General features: G+C 46.8%; 1 protein-coding gene across 2 annotated transcripts; it reads right to left on the reverse strand.

The window, feature by feature from the left end:
• Nucleotides 1-6,031: 6,031 nt before the first annotated feature.
• On the reverse strand, nucleotides 6,032-10,988 carry LOC310813729 (endophilin-B1-like; the record flags this gene model as incomplete). 2 transcript variants are annotated; one of them, XM_083682825.1, is made up of 10 exons in its annotated part: nucleotides 6,032-8,113; nucleotides 8,263-8,363; nucleotides 8,816-8,905; nucleotides 9,059-9,082; nucleotides 9,293-9,376; nucleotides 9,487-9,579; nucleotides 9,708-9,841; nucleotides 9,997-10,125; nucleotides 10,594-10,735; nucleotides 10,932-10,988. In XM_083682825.1, 10 exons carry the CDS (start codon nucleotides 10,986-10,988, stop codon nucleotides 7,822-7,824), a joined length of 1,146 nt encoding a protein of 381 aa, XP_083538951.1. In that variant the 3' UTR covers nucleotides 6,032-7,821. The 2 variants fall into 2 exon arrangements, with proteins under 2 accessions (XP_083538951.1, XP_083538952.1); XM_083682826.1 differs by lacking the exon at nucleotides 9,059-9,082.
• Between the last annotated feature and the right edge of the window lie 748 nt (nucleotides 10,989-11,736).

Here is an 11,736-nt window from a genome sequence, read left to right on the forward strand (position 1 = left end):
GTGCAGTAATGAGTCTGGCGAAGCTTCATAAGTCATAAACATACACACACTCACACACACACACACACACACACACACACACACACACACACACACTCACACACACACACACACACACACACACACACACACACACAGCTGCATAAGTCACAGCCGGTGCATAAATACAGTTTGTAAGCCACTAATGAGAGGGAGAGGCCTGTGGCTTATTAAAGCTACAGTGTGAACAGAGTCTGAGACACTCCTGCTATTGGCCATAACCTCAGTGATCACATCTCTACATACTGTAGAAAGGCATTAAAACACACACACACACAACCACACAAACACTAACACACTCACACACAGACACACACACACACACACACACACACACACACACACACACACACACACACACACAGGCACAGACACACACACAGACACACACACACACACACACACACACACACACACATACAGTTCATTTCCCTAAAGAAAGAGGGCTGTAGAATTCTCCACTCACTGCCAAACCCTCTTTACTAGAGGTGGAGATGTGGGAAGAGGGAGGAACTCTTTCTGTGACACGATTAACACCTTTAACAAGCCTTTATTCTTCAACTAAACCATTGACATTTACAGTGTTTATGTTATTCACTGTCATTGTACAGAATCCAAAAACAATATAAAAATGTGTCCTATACAGTACAGTCTTTGGTTGCCAGTTTTCAAACTCTTACTGACAATGTAAAAAAAGTGATATTTTAGTTAATGTGCTGTATTTCATGAGAGATGACTTCAATTCAGTACAAATACATCCATGAGATAGAGTTGAATATCTCTTATTTGTCATAACTCCAACTCCCCCTCCTCACACCCATCCCTTCATCTCTCTCCCCCTTCAGCCTCTCTCCTCCTTCTCTTTCTTCCTCCCTCGGTCATCCCTCGCTCCGTGAGTCGGCTCAGCTGCGCCTGCACCCTCTGCAGCTCCGTTGCTACGACAACCAGGGCTCTCTCCAGCTTCCCTCCGTCCGACGACAACGTCACTTCCTGTTCCTTCAGGCTCGACGACGGGAGCGGCTTCACGTCCAAACCCAGTCCCACCCCTAAACTTCCAGGCCTTGCCCCTATTGGTCCAGTCTCGCTAAGCCCCGCCCCTAAACTAGGCCCCGTTCCGCCATGCTCTGCCCCCATTGGCACTGCACCCTCCCCTCTCTGCGCCACTTCCTCCAGTCTGGCGAGCCTGGTACTCTGCTCTTGGCTGCTCTTTAGGAGCTGCTGCAGCATGGCGTTGATCCTCCTCTCTCTCTCCGCTCCCTCCTCTCCCAGCTCCACCAGGCCTCTCTGCAGCCTGAGGCTCGCCTGCTCCACCCGTCCCAGGCACAGTGACTCCAGAGCGGGTACAGGTACACACTGCTGGCAGGCCCCAGAGACCCGTTCCACCTGGGCCCTGAGGGAGGCCATACCACCACAACATTCCCCCATGGCCTCCAGCAGCATGCTCTGTCTCATTTGGGAGTCCTCCATGGACACAAACAGCTTATCCCAGCGAGAGAGCTCTGCAGCCTGGCATGGCGTCACTGGGGACTCCCCTAGAGAGAGAGAGAGAGAGAGAACTAGAGGGGATGCTCTTATGTATTATTTTATGGGTAGAACATCCTGTATTGTCAATCATTCAATAATAATAAAAAGTTTATTAATCACAAAAAAAAAGAAAAAGAACCAGAAATCACACTGAGAACCAGTGCTGATGGAGGCTGAAGCAACTCCCACATAAACATAAGCACAGCTAATCAACATAAATGGACGGACAAAGTGTGTTCTCTCTATGCACTTATCTGGTAAAATGAAAGGTAAATAAATGAATGGTGGTTTTGTACTTCATTCAAACCAGACACAGCTTGGATGAAGTACATGGTCAATACATGAAATGTATAATCATGAAATGAACAAAAATATGAAACATTTCTCATCACAAAACCCACAGAGCAAGGGATGAAGGGCCATGGCAGCTGCACACACACACACACACACACACACACACACACACACACACACACACACACACACACACACACACACACACACACAGACTTCTACTCAACACACAGTAAGTTCATGCCGCTGATAGAGGAACAGGGGAGCAGGTAAAGAGTAAAGAGAGAGGGGGAACAGAGGAGCAGGTAAAGGAGTAAGGAAGAGAGAGAGAGAGGAACAGGGGGGAGGCAAGTAAAGGAGTGTAACAGAGACTCACACTTACCTTCTTGTTTGTCCTGTGTGATCTCGTTGTCGTAGTTGTCAGTATAGTTCACCTCATACTGTTCCTCATCCACACACACCGATACACACACCCAACAGAGAACATACATCACCCGCCAGACCAAGCACACACACATTATTGCTGTTCTGGAGTGTGTATGTGTGTGCAACTATGTATGTTGAAAAAATGTATCCAGTGGGACTAATTCTCCTCGCTGTCTTGTACACACACTCTACTATTTTTCTCTCTCACCTCTCTCTCTCTCTCTCTCTCTCTCTCTCTCGCTCTCCCTCTCTTTCTCTTTCCCTCTTTCTCGTCTCTCTGTCAGTCACTAAACTATGCCCTGGGCTGTTTGGGCTGACTGTTATAACCCCCACACAGAGGAAGAGGGGAACAGGGGGAGGAGGGAGAAGGAAGGAGGAGGGAGGAGGGAGGAGGAGGGAGGTTGGGTGAGTAATGCTTCGGAGAAGGTAGTATGTTAAACAAAACCATGACTACTTCTACTACGAGCTAAAAAAGGGGGGGTATTGATGGGGGAAGGGACAGGGGCAGGGAGGGGGCAGGGGGAGGAGAAAGGTGATGGTGTTGGAGGAGGGAGGGAGAGTGTGGAGGGGTGGGGGAGAGTGCAGAGGGGGTGAAGGAATCTGAATCACAGGAATTGGTCCTGTGAATGGATGTCTGTCTTGACCTCTTATTGAACTTGCATTTATACTATTTCTTACACTTTGTTGTGACCAAGTATGCCTTAAAATGTATGTAACAGAAGTTTTTAAACACATATCACAGTTATGTCCCTCATGATCAGGAACAGCTAATACTGGCTGTGTAATGTGTTAAGTAGAAGAAAGTTTGTGTGTCGGGAGCTGGGTGGCCCCAGGGTGAAATACAAGTGTCACGGGACTAGTTATCTGTCCTCTCCATGCATGTTTTAGAAGGTCTTTTCAGGATAAAATGAATGTTCAAGTATTCGTCAGAGAGTCTTTGGGAGCTGTGGCTTCCAGTGAACAGCTATTCTATTTCACCTGGGGTATGTTGTTGCTCTCTCCTTGCAAGTTTTTCTTTCTGTCGATTGTTTTTTACTAGAACTGAATTGAGTATTGAATGAACAATAATAAATGATTCATTTGATTTATCCCAATTTATGAAAACACTGATGTCAGTCTCACATTCTTTATTTAGAGTGAAAAAGTGAATTCCTACAGGGGAGAGGGAGGGAGGTGTAATGGGAGTCCCCCTGAACATGAGAACATGACAGCTTCAAGCCCTGGAAACATAGAGCAGACAACACACACACACACACACACACACACACACACACACGCACACTCAGACAGGAAACATACAGCATTTACTGTGGTGGCAGGAAGTTTCAATCGACATCGAATGTTTTCCACATATATTTGTCTGTCAGTCGATTATGTCAAGGCCATTTACAGACCCCTGGATTCAGCTACCTCCCTCCCTCCCTGCCTCCCTCTGTCCCTGTTTCTGTCCCTGTCTGTCTGTCTGTCTGTGGAGGGGGAGGGGGAGAGCAGGGTACATCTGCAGGGTGGGTCTGAGATGATGGCAGTTTTACAGATGGAAAAGAGAGCACCTGCAGAGAGGGAGAGAGAGAGAGAGAGAGAGAGAGAAAGAGAGAAAGAAAGAGAGAGATTTGGGGGGCAAATCAGAATGTTGGTGATGATGTCAATAGAGTAGTGATTGACAGTGTGTGTGTGTGTATGTGTATGTGTATGTGTATGTGTATGTGTGTGTGTGTGTGTGTGTGTGTGTGTGTGTGTGTGTGTGTGTGTGTGTGTGTGTGCGCGCGCGTGTGTGTGGTAACCACTCTTTGCTGTCTCACTTTGTAGCACTCCCACTCTGCTGTGCTCCAATAACAACTGGCTGTGGGTCACAACGCTCCATAACATCAGGAACCAGATTTATCACCAGACTCTAGATGCTCTTTAACCCTTGCTAAATATTTAGTCACATAATTTATATGAAATACTTTGTCACATCATTCTTGCGAAATGCATCACATCATTCTTGCGAAATACAGGACATTCTCTGCTTGGTGTGCATGACTTGACTGTGTTTGTGCAGATATGAGGGAGAGAGAGATGAAGAGGGATGAGGAGTGAGAGAGGGAACAACAGAGAAGAGTATTTTGTGCAAGAACACAACAAACACTATTCACTCATGATGAAACAATTAAGTTCAATAGCTTTTCAGTCAGGTTAAACTCTAACCTGAACACATTTAACACCCCCACCTGAAGACCACACCTTTGTCTGGGCCCGAACACTTCTGTGAGAGACGGAGGGAGAGTGACAGAAGGCGAGACACAGAGAGAGGGATGGAGGGTAAGGAACAGAAAGCAAGGGAAAAATAGGAAGTGTAGACTCAGAGAGCTAAAAATAAAAAAGACAACACATTTAAAACAATAGAACTTTATTGGCAAGTAAAACACATGCTAACAATAGTACAATGACTTCAGCTCTTGTTGGGCAGTTAATGAGGGTGGTGATGGTGGTGTTGTTTTTACTGGGGTGTTCCCTCAGGAAATGAAGGGCAGGAAATTCTGGGAGAAATGTATTGAGTACAGTATAGCAGATAGTCCAATGTAGTAGGTTATAGTAGCCTACAGTACAATGTACAGTCCAGTTTGAAACACACACACACACACACACACACACACACACACACACACACACACACACACACACACAGATGGAGTGGGTTGCTACTGCTGGTATCCCACCTGGTAGAGGATTGAGCCAAAGACCCCAGAGATGCCATTATTATTTCCAAACATTATGATTCACTCAGCTATGCCCTCCTGTCTCCCCTAACTCCCCTTCCTGGAACACATACTAGGAAACCCATCCATATCTCATCACAAACACACACACACACACACACACACACACACACACACACACACACACACACACACACACACACACACACCTCAGAACCCAACAGCATTCCATAGATATGGAAAATCCTAAATATAAGAGGGAATGTCGCAGGAAAACAAATATGACAGGGTACATTGCTGTATGATAGGGAAACTAACAGACAGCCGTAGAGGGATTGAGGAGTGTTCTCTTCCTGTCTGGCTGGGAGACAGCAACTCAGCTAAAACAGTTGATGGACCAGTTGTAACTGGATAAATGTCAGTAACTGATTCTAATTCCGATTATTCTAATCTGTCAGAACAGCTAGATTGGATTCTGACTGGGTGGATAGGTTCAGGAATCAGGTACACACACATACACAGACACAGACACAGACACACACACACAGCCACACACACACACACACACACACACACAGAGCAGTCTACAGTGTGGGTGAGTATGAGCCGTGTGTGTGTGTGTGTGATTAAATGTTCCAGTAACAGTCATGCTTCACCATCTTAGCCAATTATGTCATTATCAGTTTAATATAATTATAAATGAGAATAGAGTATCACTGGACTACTGTCACAGGAACACGCCAAGTTAAACCATACGGTTATCAGTGTGTGAAGGGGCTTTGGGGATACACTGAGATTGAGTTATTCTATATAATAACACTATGCTCGGCAGAAGACCAGTCAGGAGTACAACCTCAAGAATATTCCAATAAATCTATGTGTGGGCTGCAAAATGTCATAATGAGAGAATACAGAGATGTCTTCTTTGTATGTGAAAAAGATAACTTGAATGAATATCAAGTGAAGCCTCAACTTGTTTATGACTTCCAAGTTTATGTTTTTATTTACTCACCAGCACTGTGAGGACACATTATTATGACCTCACCATCAAGCGTCACGTTGACGTTTTCTCAAAGCACATATCATCATCACATTAGAGTAGTAGGATGTCAAACCTGAGCAACATACAGCAATCAGAACATACATGGGTGTACAATGTTCATACACGCAGGCGCACACACAAAGTAATTAAGACTGTAATTGCCCAAACGCATGTATGCATGCGTTAACATGAGTTACCCCAGTAACTCAGTGGTAACAGTGTGTTTCCGTCCTGGGTCCCAACATTAGACCCACAGCAGAGCTGCCTTCACTGAGAAAATTAACAACATCTGGACATGGAAATAGTTACACAATCCGGTCTTATCTGGGTATTGGGGGAAGGGGTATATGTATATGTAGGGGTGGATGTGTGTGTGTGTGTGTGTGTGTAGAGAGGGGAAAGTTGAGGGGCGAGTGAGAGGGTTGATCAGAGAACGTGTGGGGTAAAACACTATAACCATGAGTGAGAGGCTTGATCAGAGAACGTGTGGGGTAAAACACTATAACCATGAGTGAGCCGTGAGTGTGTGTGTGAGAGAGTGAGTGTGAGGTGACGTTTAACACCATGGAACATGTTTAAGACCCTGTTCAGCTTGGTGCCCCAGTCTGCCTGCCACCTCCCCCCTCCTTGGTCCCACTGACGCCATGTTGCTGGATGGAAAATGACCTCAGCCTGCAGAGGGGTGAGGGGGGGTCTCTCTCTCTCTCTCTCTCTCTCTCACAAACACACGTACGCACGCACGCACACGCACAGGTCTGTTTCCCTGCAGTATGTCAGTCACTGCCAGTGGCTTGGGGAAGCTGTTAAACTGAAAGGTCATACAGCTGTAGGGGGGGTACATGTACAGTACACACGCACGAACGTTGGCACACAGTTTGACAGGGTAAATGAATGGCTGGGCTGCTGGGAATGTCCAGTAAAGTATTTCAACATTTGGTTTCATCAATAGACACTACAGACAATGTGACTTGCAGACAGACACATATATCACTCTCGCTCTCTCTCTCTCTCTCTCTCTCTCTCTCTGTGCTTTAGTCTCCCCCCCCGGGAGACGCAGCAACACAGAGACTGCCAACAGGAGACAATTATTATTACAGACCATAACAACAATGTCAATAACTCTGATACCACAGAATAACACTTTCTTTTCAGACAACACAGAATATGTCTATTATGGTTGACAATGTGATACTGTTTAAAAACATGATCACATTATTATTTTTTTTCCTACCACAACCGTATCATTTTCACAACAGACAGACAGAGCAACTCAACCACATACGAATGAGAGAACGGGATGGACCTCAACATCAAATTCATCTTTAGCACAGTCATCAGTGAGTCTTACTCTTTCAGTCTGTCCTCATCACACAACAATTCTAATGACTGATTGGTTGATAACATCCTCCCACAATGCATCACAATCTGTTGTTGGCAGTGCGTCCCAATTCTCCGTCCTTTTCACTGAAGTGTACACTTGTCCACTCCCCCTACACAAATTTAAGTACACAAGTATACACTTAAGGGAAAATGGGCTCAAACCTCCAGTCACATGGTCCAGTCAGATGGGTCCTCCTGAGTTCACACAGCTAACATGTTTTTTTTAAATATTTTTGTGAACTGCAATGCATTGCATTTATGTACAAAATGTGCTATATATAAAGTTAGATTGTATTTTACATGTTTTGGCAAAAAAGCAGACCCGTTCTCTTCTCTTGAACTGTGCCTTGGTGCCGATCACTGCGGGTCTCCAACAGGCCCCCCCAACACACAGGCAACGACTGAGTCACAACCAGGCTACAGCTGGTTGGGTAACTGGTTGGTTATCGGGGGCTGATTGGCTGCCTGGTTGGTGGTAGAGGGCCCCTTGGTTGCCTGGTTGGTGACTGGGGGCTGTTTAGTAGCCTGGATGGTTGCTGGGGGCTCCTTGGTTGCTGGGGGCTCATTAGTTCCTACGGGTTGGTTGGCTGTCGGGGGCGGGTTGGTCCCTGCAGACTGGTTGGTTGCCTGGTTGGAGGTGGAGGGCTGGTCGGTATCCTGATTGGTTGCCAACCGCCAGTTGTTATTGGCACACAGCAGAGGAGGAGCACTACAAAGTGAGACAACACAGAGTGGTTAACTCACACAACCCACCACAAGAAAAACAAAACACACACACACACACACACACACACACACACACACACACACACACACACACACACGATTGACGTGTTTCCATTGTGAGCGGAGACAGACCTGGCCAGCTGTCTCTGCAGGTCCTGTGCATGTTGACAGCACTGGGCGTAGTAGGAAGCCTGAGCCTCCACAAAGTCACCCAGGATCCGATGGTGGTGGTCCTGCAACACACACAAGATGGACAAGAAAGAGGGAGTGTGTGTTCACATCAGTCTGAGAGAGAGAGAGAGAGAGAGAGAGGGAGTGTGTGTTCACATCAGTCTGAGAGAGAGAGAGAGAGAGAGAGTGTGTTCACATCAGTCTGAAAGAGAGAGAGAGAGAGTGTCTGTTCACATCAGTCTGAGAGAGAGAGAGAGAGAGAGAGAGAGAGTGTGTGTTCACATCAGTCTGAGAGAGAGAGAGAGAGAGAGAAAGAGGGAGTGTGTGTTCACATCAGTCTGAGAGAGAGAGAGCGAGAGAGAGAGAGTGTGTTCACATCAGTCTGAAAGAGAGAGAGAGTGTCTGTTCACATCAGTCAGAGAGAGAGAGAGAGAGTGTCTGTTCACATCAGTCAGAGAGAGAGAGAGAGAGAGAGAGAGAGAGTGTGTGTGTGCGCACGCACGTTGATACATACATGAGTGGTACTGACTCCCTTCAGGAGCAGATTGGTGATCTCTGCCTGCCGGTCAAACACACACTGAGAGATCCTCAGCTCCATCTCTGCCTGCAAGCTCACACATGAACATCGTCAGTGCCACAAACACACACAAAGTCACAAAACACAACAATCTTACACTGCACATTACCACACAAAACAACACATGCCTTGACCATCCCAAAGAGGCTAAAAACAAACAACAAAAAAACACTCCCTCACCTGAGCCACTTCCTGAGCCCACATCTGACAGCATAGAATAGAATGACAGACAGGTGGATGAGCCAAACAGAAAACAGAGGCCAAAAGTGTGAGCCAATGAGATAACTAATCATCATCACATTGATAGGTTAGATTGTGTGTGCGTGTGCGTGCGTGTGTGCGTGTGTGTGCGCGTAAGTGTGTGTGTGCCAAAGTAGCTTTTAGTTAGAGTTAGTGACAGGCTAAGACACAGACCTTTAGCCATCGGACTCGTAGGAAGCTGAACATGTAGGAGACGTGAGCCACATACTCCTCACCCAAGGGCTTAGCATTCAGATTCTGAGAGAGAGAGAGAGAGAGAGAGAGAGAGAGAGAACAGGGCAGTTAGATGGACAGATTGGACCCGTGATGTTACCAGTGACATAAGCATTGTTGTCATGGCTACTCACGGCAGCCTCTGTGTCGGCCTCGCGAGCCCTTCTCAGTCTGGTCTTAGAGATGTCCAGGTCCAGACGCTTATTCACCAGCAGCCTACGCTCATCCTACACACACAGAGAGAGAGAGAGAGACAGAGAGAGACAGAGAGAGTGTGTGTGTCTGTGTCAATGACCTGTGTGTGTGTGTGTGTGTGTGTGTCAATGATCTATATGTGTGTGTGTGTGTGTGTTACTTGTATGGCTCTGTAGTCTCCCTCTGTGAAGGTCCGAAGGGGAGTCAGGAAGTGGATGGCCGTGCTCTGGGCGAACTTCCTCTCTGCCCCCCCAATCTGCTTCTCCGCCTCTCCAACTTTCAGCAGTGCACTCCCTATACACACACACACACACACACACACACACACACACACACACACACACACACACACACACACACACACACACACACGTTCCAGTCTCTAACGGCTGTGTAGGAAGGCTAGGAGAGGAATGGGGGGGGGGGGTATAGGTTATATAGACACTAACCATAGGGTGTATTGGCGCCCATCTCCAGCCCTGCCTGGGTCATTTCCTCTCCCAGTAACTCATGGGGGCGTGGCCGTGGGGGGGCGCTCCAATCTAGACGCTCATACAGCAGGTCCTCTATACGAGCTCCTGGGGATCGAAGGTCACAGGTTAACTAAGACTATGGGTCAGGGTTGAACATTTTCAACTCCAGAACAAAGGGCCGTGATTGAAAGCATGCCAGCATTTAGACAGCACCATGGCTGTGGGTGGTCTAGTGCATGGGAGGTGAGGTGTCTGCAGGAGCTGTGTGTGTGTGTGTGTGTGTGTGTGTGTATGTGTGTGTGTGTGTGTGCGTGCGTGCGTGCGTGTGTGTATTGGATGCTTATGTCTAATATAGCTGCGAGATGAACAGAAAAGATCCTGTTCTCATACTTTGAAAATGCATCCTTCCTTCCTTCCTCCATTTATCAGTTATGACTGATGTAACACAATTTGGAACATCATTAAATGAGGGCTGTCTAATCTAATGTAGCCTATAATTCTGATGAGCTGCAAGGAACCGAGATGGGAATGATACGTGTGTTGCCTATTTGAACAGGTTCATATGAGGCTCACCAGGATTGGGTTGTAGTAAAATCACTGTTTGTGATATGATTTGATCTGTCCACATCTTGGTGGATTCTGCTCGGGCAAGGAGATCCTCCAACCGGCCGTCCAACTCAGTCTTCTCTGCCTGTCCCAGAGTCTCTCCAGTATACTGGAATTCATCAAGGCACATTATTGACATTATTGTGTTTTATGGCACATACCAAACTACGAAATAATCGAGAACCACCACGTGTACTTGGACGAGAGGCGATATGAATGAATTATATGTGAATAAATATGAACATAATACAAATCGAATGAATCACTATCATTCATATGTCGCTGTCTCGGCGATTTGACTTTACCTGAACTGCGCGGTTAATAAACGCTCCCGCGTCAACGGCCAGCCGCGTGAAATCCATCTTCAAGGTCACGGGTCCCCTGGTCGCTCCCCGGCGGTGGTGTCGCTCTCAAAATCGGTGAGGGACCATTAAATGCCAGACGAGTGAGGTTAGCGAGCAAGCCGCCATATGGCTTTTAAAAAAAAAAAAACACCTGCGCTAACTGGATTACATGCAAAAAGCGACAGTAATAGACCGTGTACGTCCCAGACAAAATGACGACAGCGACATCCTTCGGTCCAGTATCAAAGGTGTAATGGAGGCATATCTGCTGTTATAATAATATCCTCCATAGCCCTGCATATTTGGGCTGAGACTGAATGAAGTAATTACGGCTCGCTCTGTGTTTACTTCTGTAGATCGGCGCTCTTATTCGCGGCTTAAGGGGATGTTTTGGTGACGCCAGTGGATTGCGCGCAAGACAGTTGTCGCGCCGTGACGCCAAGATATAACGCCGCACCATTTAAAATGGACAATTGCACAATTGTCGGTGATGTTAAATATCGGTCTGTTGTCTTGCATGAATACATGGAACTGACATCTTGACTCGTTTTTCTCACAATTCCAGGCTGGTTGAGAGGTTGTCCCAACAGTGTCATGTCTCCCTCTTTTCTTCCCTCTATCTACGGGGGCTAGAAGACAGATGGCCTACCCGGCTCTTCCCTTCCTCCGTTTCCAAGCTCTAGTTGAAGGCTAGCTGGAATAGCAGCAGCGCGTTGATGAAGAGGAGGAAGAGGAGGATGAAGAACACTGTCACTCTCTGCGTGTC

The sequence above is a fragment of the Argentina silus genome, assembly GCF_951799395.1.
Source record: "Argentina silus genome assembly, chromosome: 13".
Taxonomy (NCBI): domain Eukaryota; kingdom Metazoa; phylum Chordata; class Actinopteri; order Argentiniformes; family Argentinidae; genus Argentina; species Argentina silus.